Raw genomic sequence first — 21,496 nt, 5'->3', positions numbered from 1 at the left:
CGACCTTCCAAAACACGAAGCATTAAAAATTTTGTATTTTCTAGAAATTTCGAGAAAAAAATAATTTTTGTAATGTAAATATTAATTTTCGTGTTGGGCCGTGTTGGCAAAATTTTTGGCCGTGCGTGTGCGTGCGTGCTAAAAAAACTTCGCTGTCGTGTCGTGTTGGGACGTGTCGAAAAATTCAGCCCATGCCTAGTCAGGATCACCTCCTGAGTCGATATGAGCATGGCCGTTTATCCGTCTGTCTGTTTCTACGCAAACTAGTCTCTCAGTTTTAAAGCTATCGAGTTGAAACTTTGCACACATCCTTCTTTTGTATAGGATATACTGCCTTCAGGCAGTATATAAGCAAAACGTCCGGGATTGGTCGACTATATCCTATAGCTGCCATATAACTGATTGATTAAAAATGCCATAACTTGGTGTTTTTTTAAGTTAGAGGGCTGTAACTTTCCACACATGGTATATTTGGCCAAAATGTCTTATGTACAAAATTTCATAAGGATCGGCTGACTATATCCTATAGCTGTCATACAACGATCGGAATTGGCATAACTTTGGTGTTTTTTAAGTTAGAAAGCTGGGACTTGGTACAGATTACTGTTTGGGCAACATAATTCAATATGCCAAATTTCATAAGGATCGGCCGACTATATACGATCCGCTATATATCTAATAATTTAAAATGCGTGGCGCCACCTAGCGGACTGCGACTGAACTGCAAGGGTATATCAACTTCGGCTCCGCCCGAAGTTAGCTTTCCTTTCTTGTTTTTGTTTTTATTTTTTTATACCGTTGGAGAAGGGTATTATAGTTTTGGTCAAAAATGTATTCGCAGTATGCATTTCACAACCTCCGAGATCGGCCGACTATATCTACACCTGACATATAACTAAACGATCGAAAATGACATAACTTTGGTGTTTTTGAGGTTAGAAGATTCGGACTTTCTTTTTTTCAAAATTCATATTATAAAAATTGATTGATTAGTGAAATCCTCTAAGGGCTTGGCCAACTATATAGAACTTGTATATAGCCAACTTGCGACATAGAACTGATCCGTTATATACCTTATTATATAAAGATCTTTATAATATATAGAAGATCAAAGTTGAAGTGTTCTGGGCTGGCGATTCACACTGTCTGCAAAACTTTAAATGTGAGCATAAACACCAAAACTATTTTTTTACTCCATAGATTTTTACATTGAAGAAAGTGGAATAATTAAAATCTTTTCCAAAGATGTAAAGTATGTTTCAAGAGCTTCAGTGGTTTTAAAGTTTTACTTTTTATTAATTTAAAAAGGTATTAGATTTAAGAACTTTAATTTAAAAATTGTAATTAAAAATATGCCAAAAATTCAATAAAAAAATCCAACATTTTTGCGTAGTTGTGGGAAACAAATAGATGAGAGGTCTATCCTTATGAAAGTTTCACTATATAGTCAACTTAAAAAAAAATTGGTAAAGTCCGAAGCTTCTATCTTCAAAAATACCAAAATTTTGGCATTTAGTTTTACTAATATGGCGGGTAGAGGTTATAGTCGATCTATCTGGGCTGGGTCGTCTCATATATTGCCTGCAAAATAAAGGATGTGTGAAAAGTTCGATAGCTTTAAAACTGAGAGATATAATGATAATAATATAGACTTAGGAGGTGATCCTCTTAAAAAATATTTGTGATTTTTTTTTATAATATATACTTTATAGGGTCTGCAGAACATTTTTTTTTCGGAATCGGATAGCTGTATCTAAAAAAAATCCACGCGTTCAAAAACACTGCAAGCCAATATGGGAGTCAGAAAAAATATGTATAACTGAAAATTTCGCTGTCTGACTGACCGGAAGTACCATAACTTTTATGTTCTTTAGATGTTAAGTTAGAAAGATGGGATGTTGAGCTATTAATAGTTTTTAATAGCAACCGAATAACTATACGCGTTTCAAATTATAGTTTCAATATATTTATTTTGGGCTCAATTTAACCCTAATACAAGCGGCTCCAATAAACTCCAAATCACAACAAACGCCAAAACAAGAGCTTGCGCAGAAGCTCAACTAAAGCTCCCCAAAGCGCATACGCTACAAATGCCAATAAAGCGCATGCGAAACTGGGGACAAAACAGAGACGAAACATGCTGATAACAACAGCTGCAGCTTAGCATATTATAATTATTTTAGATGAATTCTTTGGTGGCTGCTTGGCCCAACATCCTCCCCCCATTGAAGGGTTAGCCTTCAATAACAATGTCGGAAGGGGCAGCAGTCACATTATTGCAGAGGTTGTTCCATGGGTTGTCCTCCCTAACACAGAGCGCCGACACATCCCGTGATAGTCCACCGTGGCCAGAAAACACCCAGCCAAATCGAGTGTTCTGAGCAATTGGGAGCCCGTGACCTAACTGGATTTGGCCAGCCGACAACAGGTCAAAGAATAAGCCGGCTCCAATCAGCAGGTCCACTCGCTGCGTTTTGTGGAAGTTGGGGTCAGCTAGGTCCATATTACCAGGAATCTTCCAGCCCGAAGCATCTATGTCCTGGCTGGGCTGATAGTCCGTTATATGTGAAGCCACAACAGCCTCAATTTCCACTGAATATGTGCTAAGGCGGGACTTCAAGCACACATTAACCGATGCTCCATCTGTTTCAAATCCAGCGCCGCCGAAACCGGCCACCGTTGTGGAGCATTTGGAGCGGCCAAGCTGAAGTTCATTCGCCAGCAGCGACGAGATGAGATGTACTTGTGAACCGGAATCCAGTAACGCTCGGCAAGGCAGGAAGTCTCCAGATCGACCACGAACGAGTACATTTGCTGTTGGCAGGAGCACTAGCTCAGCATTGCGATCCTGGTTCATAACAGGGTTGATTGAGCGGGATGGGTTCGCACCAGCAACTGCACCGATGGGACGTGAGACTCGTGCGGGTGAAACCTGCCCGCGAGGGTGCAACAGAATATGATGACGGTGATTGCACGTCGAGCAGCGGGAAGCTGAGCATCCGCGAGCGAGATGGCCATCCTCCAGACAAACAAAACAGCGAGCCAGACGCCGCACTTCGTCGTATCGTTCCTCAATTGGCAAAGCACTGAACCTTGGACAAGCTGGAAGCTCGTGCGCCGAAACACCACACAGGGCGCATAGAACAGGACTGGCGTTAATAACCATGCACGAGGATCGGTTATTGGACGATCTACCTCGGCCTACTTGGTTAACTGGTGAATACGCCAAAGAAAAGTCAACGCTTTCGAGAGTCCGGCACCTTTGCTCTAAGAATCGTGCCATAGACTCCCAAGATGGAAGGCTGTCATCAGTGCTTCCTGCCAGAGAGTCTTCCCATTTGGCCTTTGTAGCGGGGTCCAGCTTTTGGAAGAGGATCTGGATGAGGAGGCACCCTTGAATTTCGGCCGACGTCCCGGAACTCATGAGGGCCCGCATATGTCCATTGAATCGGTCGGATAACTCCCGAAGAGTAGCAACGGATCCCGGCTCAACCACCCTTAGCTGCAGGATTTCGTTGATGTGAGCCTGGAAGATTAACCGACGGTTGCTGAAACGGTTGCGCAAAAGGTCAAGGGCAACATCATAGTTAGCGTCGGTAATCTCTAGCGCCCTCACAGTCTCCAGGGCTGAGTCCCGCAGGCAGGAAATGAGCCACCTGAGCTTCTCCATCTTGGTCAAGTGCGGGTGACTGTCGATGGTTGTCCTAAATAGGGCGCAGAAATCCGGCCACTCGGCATAGCCGCCGCTGAATGTTGGCATCGGCAACGGTGGCAAGGAGGGGGCTGGTTTGTATGGCATTGGCGATACACTGGCACCGTCGAGAAGTGTGGAGTGGGCAGCGATTCTCATGGAGCGCTTGGCAACCTCCACCTGAATTTCCACTTCCACATCAGTCGCCAGCTGCGAGAATCTCCAATACAAATCACTCCCGATCTCGCTAAAATTAAGCTCCTCCAATTCTTCTTGAAGCGCGGTGAACCGCTCACGCAAACGCTTCTCCACTGACTCCAGCGCCATAATAGTACAATCCTCAGTCCGCGCCGCAGCCTTCACTTTATGATGCAGCGCCTCCATCTCCTGGCAGGTGACCTCTGCTCTTCTCCGCAGCATCCTTTCCCGGTTCGCGGCAGCAGCTCCAATAGTCTCAGCTTCAGACTCCATTATTTGATTAAAATGCAACTTGTAACAACAACAAGGGCGTTTTCTTGGCACTTTTAATGTTGATCACAATAATCAACCGGGATGAGATCACGTCGGGGTCACCAAATGTTGAGCTATTAATAGTTTTTAATAGCAACCGAATAACTATACGCGTTTCAAATTATAGTTTCAATATATTTATTTTGGGCTCAATTTAACCCTAATACAAGCGGCTCCAATAAACTCCAAATCACAACAAACGCCAAAACAAGAGCTTGCGCAGAAGCTCAACTAAAGCTCCCCAAAGCGCATACGCTACAAATGCCAATAAAGCGCATGCGAAACTGGGGACAAAACAGAGACGAAACATGCTGATAACAACAGCTGCAGCTTAGCATATTATAATTATTTTAGATGAATTCTTTGGTGGCTGCTTGGCCCAACATGGGACTTTATACGGATTCCATTTTGAACAATCTAATCCGATCTGCAGGATGCCATATAACTTTGATGCATAATTTTGGTGTTTTTGAAGACAGAAGGCTAGGAATTTTTACAGATTCTACTTTTGACTAATTGCCTTCAACTGTGTCGATCTAAAAAAATTTCAAAAGGAACTGATGACTATATCTTATAGCTGCCGTTTAACTGAACCCAACTTTATTATTGTTATTGAGGATAGAAATACAGGTAATGTGACCAGGTTTAGTATTTGTAAAAGCCGTTAAATTTGAATGTTTCCCGGTTTTTCTCTGAAACTATTATATTTTCGACAGCTTCTACAACTAGTATCGGACTCGGACAGCTGTACAGACAAACATGACTATATCAACGCGTCTGTATATACTTGATCAGCATGATCATCGAAGATTGTTGCTTCTCGCTGTACGAATACAACGAACACATACACTTGTACTCCAGGAGTAAAGGAAATAAAAACTCTTCAATTCTGAGACAAGTCTACAAAAATTTGTATACCTCTATTTTTATAGATGCCTATAGTGAAAAAAATTGACACGGCCTATTTGTATGCATTAGCTTCATCTTTCTCCATTGAAATATTATTTTACATAAAATAAAAAAATTATGAAATATTGGTCTCGGAAGTTGATTCAGCATGTGCGGAACCCTTTGAGTAGCGGGAAACAGATGAAATGGCTTTTGGATCCTGAAATAGAACCAGACGTGCAAAGGCCAAATTAAGAAGAAAGGCCTGACCCAGCAGCTCTCTTTGGTATCTCTGTTGCTGCTCAAACATTTTGCACAGTTTCTTAGGGAATTCAACTTTAGCATCAATGAATTTGTTAGGCGGAATCTCTGAGGAACAGTTTTTTTCATTGTTCCTCATCATAGATAACAATGTATCTTCAGAAGAAACACGCTCCGCGCCGACAAGGTGATTAAACAGGCGGGCTGTAAGAAAACGACGCATAAAAAATAGGTTATTGATGTTATTATCAACACCAGCCCGTAACATTAGGGCGTAACTAATTATAGCCGACACCTGTGCCTTTTGAATGTTTATGTTCTGGTGATCTATGCTGCCGGGATTATTGACGGCCTGCGCCATTTGTGGACTCTCCATAACATAGCAATCAGCTTGCTCGATTTGGTGGACTAAGTATAAACATCGTCGTGCAAGCTCCACTAGGTGTAGCTTCTTATCATTAAGTTCGTAGTGATGCCAATGAGTAAGTTGGCATTGGGATTCGCTATTTCCCATTTCTAAACGCGACCAGCTGACACTAGATACTCCGATGCGGATGCCAACGCTGGATCCTATCCGAAGACGATGTTCTTCGTCCATCGTTGGACTAATGAAAGAGCCCGTTAGCACCGGCTTTGTTTTCAGCTTGGCGCAGCTGGCACCTTTTCCTCTGGCCGAAGCCTCTAGAAGACTGCCAAAGAATTTTGTCGCCGCCTTTAGACCAAATCCTTCAACATTGAAAATATCGCTGAGTTCTTGTAATGGGCCGTTTTGGGATTTCCATGCGTGCAGTTTCGAAGCCTTTGCTTTGGTTATGTCGTAGCTTTAGAAAAGAGTTCCTTTTAATGTATAACCATTCTTTTTATGTATAAATACACTTACTTAAGCATTTGAGCTATATTTTTCTCATTGAGGGCCTCGAGTATCTTTAAACGCTGAAAGTCGGTATAGACTGGCAGCAATCGTTTGTGGGCCATTTCCTTAATTTTATTTTGTTATTGAGGCTGTTGCATCTACTTTGGCTGCGAAATGTGCCCGTTTTTAAAATGCCAGGTATAAACGGATTAATAATTAAGACTATTTTCCATTGGTGTCGATCGGTCACACTGTCAGAAACGACCACTTTTTTAATTTGGTTGAAAGTTTTTGCATCTTTAAACTATTTTAATAAAATAACTATAATTAAATAATAATATTATAAGCAAGAAAATAATTATTTATTAAGAGAACAGCTATAGAGAAGACTAAGCCAGCGTTTAAGTAAAAAGTTTGGTTAAGGTGGCAACCCTGGTCTTGTTTTGGTTTTGTATAGGCCTGCTGATCAATTCAGTTTAAACATATGTGCCACTGGGCCATAAAAGTTTTCAAAGGCTGGTAAAACACTCACTTCGTTGCGATAAAAAAGTGGGACCTACTTACACTTATGGGGTATATCGCAGCCTAGCAATGACAACGGATTACACCTTCAGGAGCAGCAGTGGTTCCAACAGCCCACGTAGTCACAATGCCGATTCTCCCCAACTAATGTCTAATAAAGGTATCAATGTAAGGGAAGCTGCTTCCAATACCACTTCCGTAGCAGTGTCTCTCCTGGACTCGTCTATTAATGCGAACAGAGACATTCAGGCCACTGAATGTGACTCTTTCCTCCTCAGCAGTGACGTCGAAGCCCACCCTTTCAACACCCCCACAACCCTGCACCATTATCGGATGCGGGGATCTTGCTGGGCACGCGCCCATTCTTTCGTAGTACTAAAATGGTATTTGGGACTCCTTTTGCCAGTCTCCATCATAGGCGCGCTGCTCTTAATTGGATGGTTGACGCGGGATTACGCTCGACAACTTTTGCTTTGGATTGAGGAACAGAACAGCTGGATAATGTTTACCGTCTTTATGGGGCTTTTTACAGTTGTTAGTTTTCCGGTAGTAGTTGGCTACTTCGTATTGCTAATTACGGCAGGCTACCTATTTGGTTGTCTTCGCGGTTGGTTGACCGTGACTTTGGGCGCAAATTTAGGCGTCGCTATCGCCCATGCTACAATTCGTTCGTGTCGTCACCGTATCCCAGTACAGAGGTGAGTTTTTGCAAACTGTGTAGCTTAACTAAAAACCTTCGTATATATTTTATTAGTTTTATTGAGGCATTCTATTCAAAAACTGAATTTCATGTAAAAAGTATTTCAGATGAAAAAGTTTGACGTATTGTAAAAATTACCAAAAATTTATCAGTGTTTTGAGTCATTTTTGAAAAGTATCATATAAACTCAAAAGGCCTTGTCGCCTTAGCCAAACACGGCAGTCTACACCACTCAAATGCTCCGTTACATTCGAAATTTAAAGTCCTCAGCCTGGCGAGATATCCCAAAGAGTTGCTGCTCCTATCTGGCCAGATCAGATCGAAGCGATGTGCAGTTAACGCTTCCCACGGTTGTGCCTTCTGAGTTCGCCAGTCGCATCTGCCCTCTTGCTGTCCCAGCACTGATCGAAAAGCTTTCACATCGGGTCCCATGTGGCCCCATGTTGTCCCCAACTAACCTCCTATGCAATAAACCACAGCCAAAGACTGTTCCCATTCCTGAGGAGATCAATTTGCATCGAGCTGTAGTTCTAGAGGACCTCAATACCTACATAAAAGCAAAGTCTGCCTTTAAAGCGCCATATCGGAAGCAACAGGTGTTTGCTCACGTGTTGGTAGTGGCTGGAGCTGAATCAACCAAGGGATGCCCATTTTATCAAAGTTCCGAATTTCAATACCTTTGTGATTGTTCGCGGCCACAGTCGGCTCTTGTGCTATATCGCAGTCGAAAGAAAAAAACGTGGGCTATTCTCTTTATCTTTGAAGAGGTGGACTCTCAAGTGGCTGCGGTTTTAACTGGCATGCACCATGTGGACGAAGTTCTACCACTAACCCGATTAAAGGAACGGCTCGCCATGCTGCTTAAGGATTCTCCAAAATTGTGGCATACTTTAGAACGATCTAATGCAGTCAGTCGATTAGTAAACGAGGTAGCAGAAATTAGTCAAACGCCGGTAAACAATCCTCGTTATATAATGGAGCATACGCGCAGCGTTAAGACAGCTCGGGAGCTTGGAGCTATTCGACAGGCGAACACCATTGCTGCAGAGTCTATGGCGGCGGTGATTGCCCGACAAATGTCACAGCGCCACCATCATAAGCTGCAGCCACAGGACCTGATCACGATATTCGACTTTAAATGTCGTCGGCATTATGGTCATCCAGATAAATCTTTTAAAGCCAAAGTTATGGGTGGATATTCTGACACAGCACTCTGGCACATGGAAGCGGGCTGCCAGTACGAAGGGTACCAGGGCGGGCTTGCCAGAACTTGGCCTGGTTCAGGCCGGTTTACGCCTCCTCAGAAGTTGCTTTATGATGCTCTTTTAGATATGCATCGGGATCTTTGCGAGCTTATCCAATGTGGAGATGCAGGTGGGCCAGTCCGTACGCCACTAGACATACACGCCGCGTACCTCATCCTCCTAGCGCGCTATCTTGAGGAGCTTCATGTGCTTCCTAAGACCTTAAGAAGTCCAAAGGAAACCGTTAAAGCTGCTGCAAATTATAATTGCTCACCAGTCGCGGTATGCCATGTGGGATTGGATCCTTGTGAAACTAGCCATCAACTTCTCAAGTGTCCTTTGGTGCCTGGGAACGTAATATCCCTAAACCTGTCTATATCCATTCCAGACAACTGTTTTCAGGCCTATCCTGAGTTCAGGGGTGTCTTCTGCCAACTAGGAAACACATTGCATATCGGGGAGAACTGCAAAGTGGAAGTTCTTACTGTGCAGTGCCCAGTAAAATACAAATTCAGTAGTTCTGAAAACCTTAATGTAAAAGAGCTAAAAATCATATAAACTTTATTTGATATAAACATGAAGCACAATTCTGAATAAAATGTAAATCCTATTTAAAATAATGTATGAAGTAAGCCTAATGGGTTAATGAAAAAAATTACCTATTTAAACCTTGTCAAAATTGTTTAAATTTCTACAAATTGTTTTATTCAAATATTCTGCTTTAAACTGTCAATTTGGAGTGTGGAAGCTGTTCAAAAAACATTTTACATATTAAAATGTTTAATGCACCTTTATTAAAATTTTTAACAACGTAGCCAATAACTCCGTTTTTTTATTTTTAGGCTGATTAAAAATGATACGGGACGCGCAATTCTTCGTGTGATTTCAGGACAGAAGGCTTTCCGTGTGGTGCTTTTTACAAGACTCACACCCATTCCGTTTGGGCTGCAGAATGTTATATTCGGAGTGAGTGTAACGAATTTTTTAAAATTACTCGTAGATAATCCTGATCCTGACTCGTTCGCTTTTTTATAATAAAAAGCAAAACCTCTTGACAGGGCGTTTGTGACGAACGCGCATGGCACACCAAAAATAATTGATGTTAATTTAATTCGGAGGATTGAAGCCTTCTTGATGCAACAATTTTTAACGGCCAACTTAAAGATGAAGTATTCTTCGAAACGAAACTAAATTTCTTTTGCTATCTAATGCCGCATACATATATGATTTAACATGTCGTGAAGACAACGTACGCCGGGGTTCTTGACCTTTATAAAAACTACGCAAAAAAGTATCCATCCTCTGTTGAAGGATATCTTTTCGTGCAAATATAAAATAATCGTCCTATTTCCCTGTTTCCATACTTGTATTGGTAACCATTTACGATGTTATTATCTGCCAACGCACTATGTTTATATTTGAAATATTTTTTCCGCAGGTTAGTTCAATCAACTCGAGGGACTACCATCTAGCCAGCTTGCTTGGCCTGTTGCCAGCCCAGACTATCAATGTGTACTTGGGCTCTACTTTGAGATCTATGCACGAGGTGCTTAATGACAACCACACCAAGGTGACGGGATATCTTAGCTTTGTCTTTGAAGTAAGTTCATTAATTTAAAATTTATTTTTATAGCGCAATATATTTTAAACATTAAAACCATTTTTATTTGAAAAAAGTACGTTCTAATTTGGTATCTTTTATTTTTTGAAGGTCGTTTGTGGCGTTGTACTCATGTTGTGGGTAGTGCAAAGGGCTCGGAAGGAGCTATCAGAGTCCCTTTTAAGCGCGGATTACGACAACGAAAGTAAACACCCGGAACTGCAGGTATAACAGGATTCCCGAGGACAGGATATTCTCCGATTAAGCTTCCTGAGGTTCCCCAATTCGATGAATCTCTTGATCAGTTGCAAAAGACTGTATTTGTACATTAGCTAGTTTTAAAATATACCAAGTTAGATACGAGGCCAAACAATACGTTATTCTAAGGAGTTAAACTATTTACAATATGTACATATAATGTCCTTCCTTCCAAGGTGCATTTGTTGGACTATCCACAACATTTTATATGTATTCGACTGTTTTTATCTGCTAAGTTACATATTCGAATCAAAGTTTTATTATTAAGGAATTCTTTTTTGAGGTTGCTAAGAACACTAATTGCGCGTCATACACCAAAGTTTGAATGAAAAATTGGCTAGCTTGCCTTCTGGCCATATCTCCAGCTTCTCGGTCTTTTGTTAATATGCTTTATAAGGGCAGTGCTCAGAACGTCCAGGCTGAAGTCAATATTATCGTTAGTCAAGCAAAGCGGTGGCCTGCAGCTCAGTACCTGAGTGGGGAGTAACGATGTATTATAAAGAGTGTTCCATTATTATTTCGAGTGTTTTGTATTATTATTCGGTTCTAAGACCACTAGATGCCCAGGGTTAGTTTAAAATGACCAAGTAAAATAGTAGTTGAGGAACCGATGGATCGAACATAATGTCAATTTTCTAAAATACCAAAATAATACATATTAGTTTAAACAATAGTTTAAATAGTTAGTTTGAAAAATTTATTTTTTTTTGCCAATTTCAAATGACAAACATATGCCTTTCATAATATTTAAACGAAAATAAATAAAATTGGGCAGAAATGGTTTACTATATTTACTATACTTTAGTGACTATATTAATAAATGCAAATAGAAGAGCGTCCAATCGTCCCACCCAGGCTCTGTATCCAACACTCTCCAAGGCTAGTGCTTCTTCGTGAGTGACAATGTGATGGCTTCGGCGAGCACATCTATGGCGAACTTTGCATCCGCTTTATTAATGCACATAGGCGGCTTAATGCGTAGTACCTGGGAAAGTGAATAAGAGATGCGCATATGTATAAAGACAAAGAACGAATATGATAGTGGCCTTAAAGAGTGCCACAGAACCCAAGTTAGCCTAGAAACTCTCTTAAGAGTCTTGGTTAGTAAGATGAGCTGTAATACCGGGCGAAGCAGCTTCGGATATTGGATAAAACTTACATTTCCGTGTAGCCCTCCACGTCCGAACAACACTCCCAGATCTTTGCACGTCTCCCAGATATCCAGAACATGCGGGGAAGACAGCGGCGTCCGTTTCACATGATCACTGACCAGTTCCACGCCGATCATGAGTCCCTTGCCACGAACGTCACCTATAATTTCAAATCGTTGCTGCAACTCGGCTAGGCCCTTCAGGAAGTAGGTGCCCACATCCAACGAGTTGCGTTGAAGTCCATCCTCCTCAATGACATCTAGCACCGCAAGTCCAACCGCACTAGCTAAGGGACTGCCACCATATGTGTTGAAATGTAGAGCCTCGCCCAGTGATGCTGCTATCTCAGGCGTGGTGACCACTGCTGCCAGAGGGAATCCATTACCTATGCCTTTAGCCATTGTCACGATGTCTGGCAGATAGTCGTGACTCTCAAAGCCCCAAAAGTGCTCCCCCGTGCGTCCAAACCCGGTCTGAACTTCATCCGCCACGAAAAGACCTCCGTTGGACTTTACAAGGGCAGCTGCACGCTTCAGATAGCCTTTGGGGAATTGAACTGTCCCACCCACGCCTTGAATCGACTCAGCAAACATGGCTGCTACTTTTCCGCGTGGTAGCGAGAACTTAAACGTCTCCTCCAGCTGGGTGTAGTATGCATCTCCGGCTTGGCAGTAGTCCTGGCACTGACACTCACGCTTTGTTTGCACGGGTGAGTCTCTGCAGGCTGAGCCCCCCCATATACCCTGGTACGGGTCCGGATTCATTACGTGTATTAACCCGTTGTTAACACCGGGAAGGGGAAAACGCCAAGTGGAGTGCGCGGTCAGACCCATCGTGTACGGCGACATTCCGTGATAAGCGTTACGGAATGATAAAATATCTTGGTTCCCTGTGTGCATTCGCGCTAAGAGCATGGCCATGTCATTTGCCTCTGAGCCGGAGTTCACGAAGCAGACGCTCTTCAGATTACCCGGAAACTTTGCTACTAATCGTTCCGCGTACTCATGAATCTTGGGGTGCATATAAATATTAGTGGTATGCCACAGCTTGGAACTTTGCTCGCTCAGTGCTTCATTAACTTTCCTGCGGACGAGATAAAATGTTCAATTAGTTGCAACGGTATCGGATCCCCCCGGTGTTAGCTTTCTTTTCTTTTTATACCCTTGCAGAGGGTATTACAATTTTGGTCAAAAGAGCAGTGAAAAAGTGGTTATCCACTCCGAAGTTGGAGTATAGGATAACCTTCTGCGACGATTTAAGCTATCAGTCTGTCTGTTTCTACGCAAACTAGTCTCTCAGTTTTAGAGCTATCGAGTTGAAACTTTGCACACATCTGTCTTTTCGCAGGCAGTATATAAGAGGAACGGCCGACTATATATATAGCCTCGACTATATAGCCTCCATATAACTGATTTATAGGAAATGCCATAACTTTTGTGTTTTTAAAGCTAGAAAGATGCGACTTTGTATTCCACTTTCAACCTAATCACATCTGCCAAATTTCATAAGGATCGGCCGGCTATATCCTATTGCTGACATATAACCGATATGTCAGTTCCGATAACAAGAACGATCGGAAATGGTTCAACCTAATAATAAACTGCTACTTAACTGCAAGGGTATCAACTTCGGCACCGCCCGATGTTAGCTTTCCTTGTTTTAGGTTACAATTTTAAAAATATAGTAGAGTCCGAGTGAGCGAACTTAATAATTATAAAATTGATACATTTATCTACATACATATTTAGAAACAATATATTTTAAATTAAATTGGAGCTCTGGAAGAGGTCTTCAACTAAGATTATATTGATATGAAATAATATGAACAAAACATCTTACGGGTGGCAATGTCCCACAGAGACGGTGACTATCCCGCCGAACATGTCTAAGTATCGACGTCCCTCGTGATCGAACAGCCACTGCATGTGTCCCGCGTGGATCACCAGGGGTTTCTTGAAGTGCGCTAACAGATTGGGAGTCAGATGGGTGCGTCTTGTCTCAAGGATCCGTTCATAGCTGGGTCCGGCATAGGCCTTTGGTGTGTGCTCACACTTCGGCATCTTACTCTGCCCTTGGTTTGGTATTCCTGACCTCGGCTCGGAGTTCAGTGTAGAGGTCCATCGAATGGCGGAGTGCGGCAGAAGTAGTCTGCTTTTGGCTTAAATAAGAACAGTAATGAGCTAAGAGGTTTTTTTTGGGTATAACTTCAAATAATGAAGATGGGTATTTAAAAAAATAAATTTTTTGTTCAGATTCTAATTGTTATATGTTTGAATAGATATCCTTAAATTTTTTAAGTAAACACCCTTTACCGGTTTGCATAATTTTGTTCATCTATTCAATGCAAGTGCCCACGAACACCAACAGGTGGCGTCATCAGAGCTACCATTGTAGTCAAGTTTTGTTTCTTTTGCGACAAGATTCAGATTATCATTTTATACGAGGGATAGGGCTTTAGTTCTTTGAAATCAAGATTCCACCCGACATCAGACGACGAAGACCCAAATATATTTTTTATACCCTTGCAGAGGGTATTATAATTTTGGTCAAAAGTGTGCAACGCAGTGAAGGAGACATCTCCGACCCTATAAAGTATATATATTCTTGATCAGAATCACCTCCTGAGTCGATATGAGCATGTCCGTCTGTCTGTCTGTCTGTCGGTTTCTACGCAAACTAGTCCCTCAGTTTTGGAGCTATCGAGTAGAAACTTTGCACACATCCTTTTTTTCCTTGCAGGTAGTATATAAGTCGGAACGGCCGGGATCGGTCGACTATATCCTATAGCTGCCATATAACTGATTGATCGGAAATGCCATAACTTTGGTGTTTTTTAAGTTGGAGGGTTGAGACTTTCCACACATGTTATATTTGGCCAAAATATCTTGTCTACAAAATTTTATAAGGATCGGCCGACTATATCCTAAAGCTGTCATAGATCGATCGGAATTGGCATAACTTTGATGTTTTTTAAGTGAGAAAGATGGGACTTGGTACAGATTCCATTTTGGGCAAAATAATCTTATTTGACAAATTTCATAGGGATCGGCCAACTATATCCAATAGCCGCCATATAACTGAACGATCAGAAATGGCACAACTGCAGGGGTATATCAACTTCGGGTCCGCCCGAAGTAAGCTTTTCTTTCTTGTTTTTCTTTAATTTTTATTTACAAAATCACAAAACAATGATTATGTATTGATTTTTTTTCGCCTCTTTCCAAAAATAACACAGGCCAACAGCAAAAAATCTCCACGCATAATTGACGAAATTGATCAAATTTTACCATACCATATAATTATGTAGGCCGTGTAATGGCGATGACCATCATTGTATCCAGGCCCGGTAGGACATGTTCGGCCCGAGTGGGTAGTCAACTAGTGACAAAAACATGAAAATCGAGTCATTTTCCCAAAACAAAATTATTTGCGCAAAGCAAAAACACTAGTACGCTTTGAATTACGGGAAATAAACTCATTTACGAGTTTTTCCAGATCGAGCTCGTCGGTCATATTTGAATAAATATGTAGAAGAGCGAAGTTGTTCATCCGATTTTGACGATATATGGTATTCGATTATTTCGAGTGGGAAATTTTACTACTCGGGATTTCTCGAGTGGGTCTAGCTACCCACTCAACCCACTACTTCTGCCGGGCCCGATTGTATCTAGTACATATAGTTATTGAAATGTATGTGTACCAACTAAAATTAAAAAATGCTATCTAGCAGTTACCATATTTTTGGAATACTCATCCAAAGTGGAAATCTCCGATTTTCTACCAAACATTTTCCTATGTACGATTTTTATTTTTTTTTGTATTGTAATCAGTAGACCAATAAGTAGTGAAATTTTGGATTTAAGGGAAAACTCGTTGGAAAGTTGGAAATTGTCGGCCTGTGTAATCAATTTTTGTGATTTTTATTTGTTTCACTGTACCTGGGACATTATTCCACAATTTTTATTTTCAATACTGGTTAAGGTCGTTCGACTGTATAATTCATATTAGTTCCAAAAACACATTGAAATAAACAATGTGTACTGTGAACTATATGATTTGAATGTGTACAATGGACTTTTAATAGACAGGCAAATAAAATGAGCTGAAAACTATCTTCCCACACAATAATGATTGCAGGGTCCTTTTCTTTCAATACCTTCCAGAGGCAATAACAATTTTGGTCTAAGTGTGCAACGCTGTGAAGGACATCTCCAAACCTAAAAATCTTCTTAATCGGGATCACCTCCTGAGTCGATATAAACATGTCTGTCGATCAGTCCGTCTGTTTGTTTTAATGCGAACTAGTCTTTAAGTTTTTAAGCTATTAACTTCTAGCTTTGCACATAATCTTTGTTCTTAACATTCAGTATATACACACCTGGCCAAAATAATAAGTACACGCTCATAAGATTTCTTCTATGTCACGTAAATCTTTTTTGATAACCGTAACGAACCAATTCTAATTTCTTTTAGTTTTCTGGCATAATGTTGATTATAAAAATACTTAACATAAGAATAATTCACGAAATTTGTAGAATTTATGGTCGATTAAACTTAAAAAACATAAAAAAGGGTTGGTCAAAAAAATAAGTACAGCAATTCTTCAAAGCCTCTAACTTAAAAATAAAAAACATTTTCTCAATTTTTTTCTTTTTATAGTAATCTTATGCTAATACCCAGTATATCCCCCCATATTTTGTATAACTTTTGTTATCCGTTTCGGCATGCTGGGCATTCAATTTACGGCACGTCTCCAAACAACTCTCGTACCTTGTCTTTGCTGCAATTCTTCTATATTTTGAAATGTGTTTGTGCCAATCCGACGATTAAGCTCTCCCCATAGGTTATCTATTGGGTTTAAGTCTGCAGTTTGACTTGGCCACTTCATAATGTCCACCTTGTTTTCGGTGAACTAAGCTTTAACCAGCTTTGATGTGTGTTTTGGGTCGTTGTCCTGTAGAAAGACCCAACTCAAAGGCATGTCTTCCTCAGCATTATGTCAGACAATATAATTTTATATCCAAATTGGGTCATAGTATCGGTAATCCGTAAATCGGGACGACTCCATGCCAAGAAAAACAGTCCCAAATCATAATGTTTCCGCTTCCGTGTTTAACGGTCTATTTCGAGTACCGGGCGTCGAATTCTATGCCTTTGGGTCGACGAAACAAGTCGTACATTCTTTCTGGAGTCGTTACCAAATAGATTTATTTTTGTTTCGTCACTCCATAGGACATTATTCCACTTTTTGGAACCCTCTGTTCCAGATCATGCCAAATGATTTTGGGCTAACTGTTTCCTCATCTTTAATTTATTCCCTCGAAGGAGAGTAACTTTTCTGGCTATGTGTCCTTGTAAGCCAGCATTAGTAAGTCTTCGACGAACTGATCTAGACGATATTTCATGGTCAATATGAGCAGCAATGGATGAGCAGTAAAAACTTAGCATTCGGGTGTCGGTCGTTTGACAGGATTTCTTCTTCCGACCTCGAGTTTCGAATTGAATGTTGAATTTTAGGGCATTCTGGACCAAACATAATGACTGCCCAAGTCTTTTAGCGATTTCCCGAAGATTTTATCCTTCCTTTTGCAGAATTAAAGCAATTTTTCTTTTTTCTGTTGTACAACTCTTTTTTTTGCCCAACTATAGAATTTTTTTTTCCTGGGATATACTTAAATATGCTAGGAAATAATAAAAACCAACATATCTTAACTCGAATCTAGCTTTAATCCTTTAAAATTTATCAAATACACAGGTGTACTTATTATTTTGACCAGACCAAAATCGCCCACCCAGCAGAAAATTAAGCTTAGTATTGAATCCACGAGGTTCCCATATTTCATTCTTGTTTTAGAAATTGTGTAACATTGTAACTTATCAATATAAAAAAAATGGCGGGTGTGCATTGCATAAAAATCGAGTTATATCGAAACAAATAAACACTATATCTGTGTACTTATTATTTTGGCCAGGTGTGTATGTAAGTCGGTACGACCGTTATCGATCTACTATATTCTATAGCTGCCGTACAACTGAACGATCGGAATTGGCACAACTCTTATATAAGAAATTGGTTTGATAATAAAATTCTCTTAAGGATAGGACTACTATATCCAAATCTATCCAATATAAATCATATTTTCTTAATTTTCGTTGAAATTTTTAAGATACATTGTTTATAAAAAAGGGGTTTTAAAAAACAAATGCATCGGACACTTTTAAATTACTCATGCACGAATTATAAACAGCTCTGCACCTATGACCTACCGCAAGTCGAATTAAAAGTGAAATAGTACATTTAAGGGAGTCATTAAGTGTGGCGGTCGGTTTTTTTCGCGGTTTTTTAGGAAGTTTTTCTGCCTCAAGGAAATATACCTTTTAAATTTTAACATCTAATCAATTATAGTTTATTACTATATAACTGTAAACTAACTATATAAATATACATTTTGAACTAAAAATATTGTTTAACACCTGAGTTACACCGTTGTTTACACCCCTACCTCCAACTTACTCCATGTTTCAGGGTGATTTGTTTATTTGAAACAAAGTTAGCGGCGTTTTAATCTAGATACCTTAAGGGGTTATATACAGTCAGGCGGTCAAAAAAATGCAGTTTTTGGGTATTTTTTTTTTCAAGGAAATATTTATTTATTAAAGTTGAATTTTTTCTATATTATTTTACATATTTTAAAGTTTAAAAAAAATATATTATATCTGTAAAAATATTATTTCCTTTGGCCTCTGCAGCTTATCTCCCAATGGTCTTCGAAAAAAAAGTGTCTCGCGGTGAACATAATAACTATTTGCAGAATCATCGGAAATCAAAAATTCAAAAAGATGCTTTTAGTATATTAAAAAATGTAGTCCTTAATCGAAGGAATTAAAAAAATATCACTTTTTGACAAAATGGCAGCTTCCAAAAAAAAAAAGTTCATTTTTAAGGAAAAAAAAATCGACTTCAAATGTTGATTTAAATTATAATTTTAATTTTATTTAAAAGATCCTCGATTAAAGACAGCAAAAAGTAGTTATTAATTTTGTGTGAAAATTAGAGCTAAATCGGTTCAGTGGTTTTCGAGAAATCGTGTTCACCGATTTGAGAAACATAGTTTTGAGAAAAACGATTTTAAAGTTTCACAAACAGTTTACATTGAGTTAAAAATTTTTTCTAGTTTTGTCTGGGAAATATTTCTCGAATCTTCATAAAAATTTTTTTCACAACAGAGAAATATATATTCTTTAAGAAAATGAAAAAAAAAAAAAAAATCGATTTTTTGAAAATCCTGACTGTATATAACCCCTTAATGCATAAATGCAACTAAAATCAAATAAATATACTAAACATTTACAAATTGGTAGACATTTGAAAAAAAAAAAAAATATTTTTATTTATTTATTTATTTATTTTTTTTTGTGGGATAAAAATTTTAGTTAGCACAGTACATTTACATGAGTACACATACTGAGTATACTCTCAAAATTTCATCGATCAAGCCGTTTTGGTCATACGATGGGGGAAAGTTTGTAAATCACGGTTTTGGGAAAAACGCATTTAAAGTTTACCGACTGAATTCGCTCCTACTGCAAGAGCTCCTACTTCAAATTTTTTAACCCAATTTTTGGTCACCTAAATTCGCCATATTTTATAGAGCAATATATTTTATTAGCCTCTGCTGCTAATAAAAGTTTTTTAATTTGAGCAGATAAGAAATAAACCACACCGAGCACCTAAGTCATTTTAAGTCGTCGCTCCTAGGGGGTCTACGCTTGAATTATCTGCCTTTCATCTTATTGTTATCAGCACCACGTCAATTACCTTTTAGAAGAATAGCGGAAAAAAATAATAGTTTTAAACGCAAAGGGAAAGGGAATAATATTTCATGGTTTTCATTTAAGATAATGCCGAGTCTCCGATAAAACTGTTTAAAAATTTGAAAACGCAGTGTATTTATTTAATGACCTTCAAGATCCCGCGGATTAAAAGATCAAATGCGTTTCGTCTTGCAAGAATATCCTATTTATTGCCTGACTGTAAACTCACCAAATAGATGTTTTGACATTGTCACTAAATAATATAAGAACTAATAGGCACTGCCTCACTATACGGTTGCGCTACAATATCAAAACACGTCCGAGCACAAGGGCGACGATTCAACATTGCCGATACTATCGATCAAATAAAATAACTTCTTGACGAGGTAAAATCCCGTGACGAACCCGCATGTCTCGAAAAAATTTATCTGATATCAAAGGAGCTTCTAAAAAATGATTCTAAAAGTGTCATAGTTGTTGCATTGGTACGAAAATGTTTTGGTTAAAGGTACGCAAATCAAATTTATCAATTCATTTTAATATGTTTTTATGATTAAAATCGCGGCACGATCGGCACGGCACAGTCACTCCACAACATTCATGTTAGAGATGAGAATTTTAATTAAGCCGATTTATCGTCAGTTTTTAGTGTTAAGAAGCGCTCAAATGAATCTTGGAGTGGTTTGCTTTAAAATTTTTTGGTTAAAATATGGATTTCCAGCTCATTGTTAATACAGATCTTCCAGGACAAAGACAATTACTCGACTCCATGTTCGATTTCCTTCGGTCAAGTATCTATCTAAACTGTATGCAATAATTGAAAATTTATTTTCGTTTCAGCACCTACTTTTACCATATAAAGTGCGATGAAACGGACAAATTCGGTTTCCCCAAGGGAGTACGGGAATAGATTCTTCACGGCGCTATGCAGAGTTACGATGTGGACTGCCGGTAAAGAGCTCTCACTAAGCGACTATGAAAATGGAGATATAAGTAAATATTTATATTTATAGCCATTTTAGGATTAGATACTGAAATGTTCGTTTCTATGAGCAAGGTCAAGCTTTATTATTGCTTCATCAGGTTTGGGAACAAGTAAACAAATTATAATGCCAAGCGGGATATGGGAACAAAAAACGGTATGAAAACGATAACGATCGGACCAGCCAACCCCTCGACACCTGGGACTCCACAGTTGCAGACCCCGGAGAATATATAGCCCATTAATGTTCTATGCCAAGTAATCCTTTTACAAGGAGGAGGTATAACACTTAGCGAGTACTGTTAAACAACAACAGCAGCAGCAGAAACTTCAGGAAAAACTTGTAATATTAAAGCGCTGAATCCATGAGGCCGATGACTCTCCAGTTTCTTTGCTATCAGAAAAAGCAGACATAATGCGCAGTTTCGCGAATAGTGATCAGCGGCGCATGGCGAGCGTGACGAAAGTGGAGCAAATCCTACAGCAGCAGTTGCGCGGAATCTAATTTGCATGAATACTGGGTGCAAAAATAGCATGCGTTTTATCCATAGCTTTAAAACTTTAAAAGAATAATTCTTCAAGAAACAAGAAGACTGCCATCCAGAGATCGATTGATCTTGAAAATTTTTAATATTTAATACCGACTTTTAAATATTTTAAATTGGAGCTTATCCGAAAAAATCCGAGTCTCCGTTCAATATTATATGGAAAATTACTGACAGGAATATTGATTGTGCGTGTGTATTGTTTCAAATAAATTATTAAATTAATTATTTTTAGGTACTGTGTATTTGCATTTAAAAAATATTATGAGATCTATAATCAATTATATACAATCACAACACTTTTATTTGAATTCTCGGAAACTAAGGCTGTGGACCAAACCAAAGACTTTAAGAAGAAAATAATTTTTTAACCGGGTAAACAATCTGTGATTAGGGTAGTTACGAGTTTCCAAAGACTAAAGTACGTTCTTTACAGATTCTTTCACAGGTTAAAAAGTTTTAGAAGTGTTTGTTTA

General features: G+C 39.4%; 4 protein-coding genes and 1 long non-coding RNA gene across 16 annotated transcripts; 3 read left to right on the top strand and 2 right to left on the bottom strand.

Annotated features, from left to right (window-relative positions):
- Positions 1-4,779: 4,779 nt before the first annotated feature.
- LOC6506090 lies at positions 4,780-6,507 on the bottom strand. Of its 2 annotated transcripts, XM_044714952.1 has the most exons (3): positions 6,231-6,495; positions 5,646-6,171; positions 5,425-5,554 (listed from the first exon to the last, which is right to left on the bottom strand). In XM_044714952.1, the coding sequence occupies exons 1-3, from the start codon at positions 6,323-6,325 to the stop codon at positions 5,489-5,491; spliced, it is 687 nt and encodes a 228-aa protein (XP_044570887.1). In that variant the 5' UTR covers positions 6,326-6,495; the 3' UTR covers positions 5,425-5,488. The 2 variants fall into 2 exon arrangements, with proteins under 2 accessions (XP_001958575.1, XP_044570887.1); XM_001958539.3 differs by having other exon boundaries at positions 4,780-6,171; positions 6,231-6,507.
- A 97-nt stretch (positions 6,508-6,604) lies between these two features.
- On the top strand, positions 6,605-11,317 carry LOC6493860 (transmembrane protein 64). 5 transcript variants are annotated; one of them, XM_032454831.2, is made up of 5 exons: positions 6,617-6,893; positions 6,975-7,423; positions 9,512-9,635; positions 10,108-10,269; positions 10,381-11,317. In XM_032454831.2, exons 1-5 carry the CDS (start codon positions 6,795-6,797, stop codon positions 10,498-10,500), a joined length of 954 nt encoding a protein of 317 aa, XP_032310722.1. In that variant the 5' UTR covers positions 6,617-6,794; the 3' UTR covers positions 10,501-11,317. The 5 variants fall into 5 exon arrangements, 4 of the variants coding, with proteins under 4 accessions (XP_014764578.1, XP_032310722.1, XP_001958576.1 ...); XM_014909091.3 differs by having other exon boundaries at positions 6,623-6,885; XR_006507127.1 differs by lacking the exon at positions 10,381-11,317 and adding an exon at positions 9,712-10,041 and having other exon boundaries at positions 6,610-7,423; positions 10,108-10,244.
- LOC26513984 (xaa-Pro aminopeptidase 3) lies at positions 7,469-9,293 on the top strand. The gene has a single exon (XM_014910072.3). It carries the CDS (start codon positions 7,662-7,664, stop codon positions 9,225-9,227), a length of 1,566 nt encoding a protein of 521 aa, XP_014765558.1. The 5' UTR covers positions 7,469-7,661; the 3' UTR covers positions 9,228-9,293.
- On the bottom strand, positions 10,347-19,853 carry LOC6506089 (alanine--glyoxylate aminotransferase 2, mitochondrial). Of its 2 annotated transcripts, none has more exons than XM_014909137.3 (4): positions 19,723-19,853; positions 13,518-13,836; positions 11,687-12,761; positions 10,347-10,999 (listed from the first exon to the last, which is right to left on the bottom strand). In XM_014909137.3, exons 1-4 carry the CDS (start codon positions 19,739-19,741, stop codon positions 10,865-10,867), a joined length of 1,548 nt encoding a protein of 515 aa, XP_014764623.1. In that variant the 5' UTR covers positions 19,742-19,853; the 3' UTR covers positions 10,347-10,864. The 2 variants fall into 2 exon arrangements, with proteins under 2 accessions (XP_014764623.1, XP_001958577.2); XM_001958541.4 differs by lacking the exon at positions 10,347-10,999 and adding an exon at positions 11,290-11,512.
- Positions 19,854-19,886: 33 nt separating this feature from the next.
- Positions 19,887-21,311, top strand: LOC26514941. 6 transcript variants are annotated; one of them, XR_004310992.2, is made up of 3 exons: positions 19,887-20,001; positions 20,334-20,444; positions 20,507-21,311. It is a non-coding gene; the product is annotated as an uncharacterized LOC26514941 (long non-coding RNA). The 6 variants fall into 6 exon arrangements; XR_006507130.1 differs by having other exon boundaries at positions 20,334-20,486; positions 20,551-21,311; XR_004310990.2 differs by lacking the exon at positions 19,887-20,001 and adding an exon at positions 20,114-20,264 and having other exon boundaries at positions 20,334-20,486; positions 20,551-21,311.
- Positions 21,312-21,496: the final 185 nt, after the last annotated feature.

The sequence above is a fragment of the Drosophila ananassae genome, chromosome 2R, assembly GCF_017639315.1.
Source record: "Drosophila ananassae strain 14024-0371.13 chromosome 2R, ASM1763931v2, whole genome shotgun sequence".
Lineage (NCBI taxonomy): Eukaryota > Metazoa > Arthropoda > Insecta > Diptera > Drosophilidae > Drosophila > Drosophila ananassae.
This window is presented reverse-complemented; position numbering and strand designations above follow the sequence as displayed.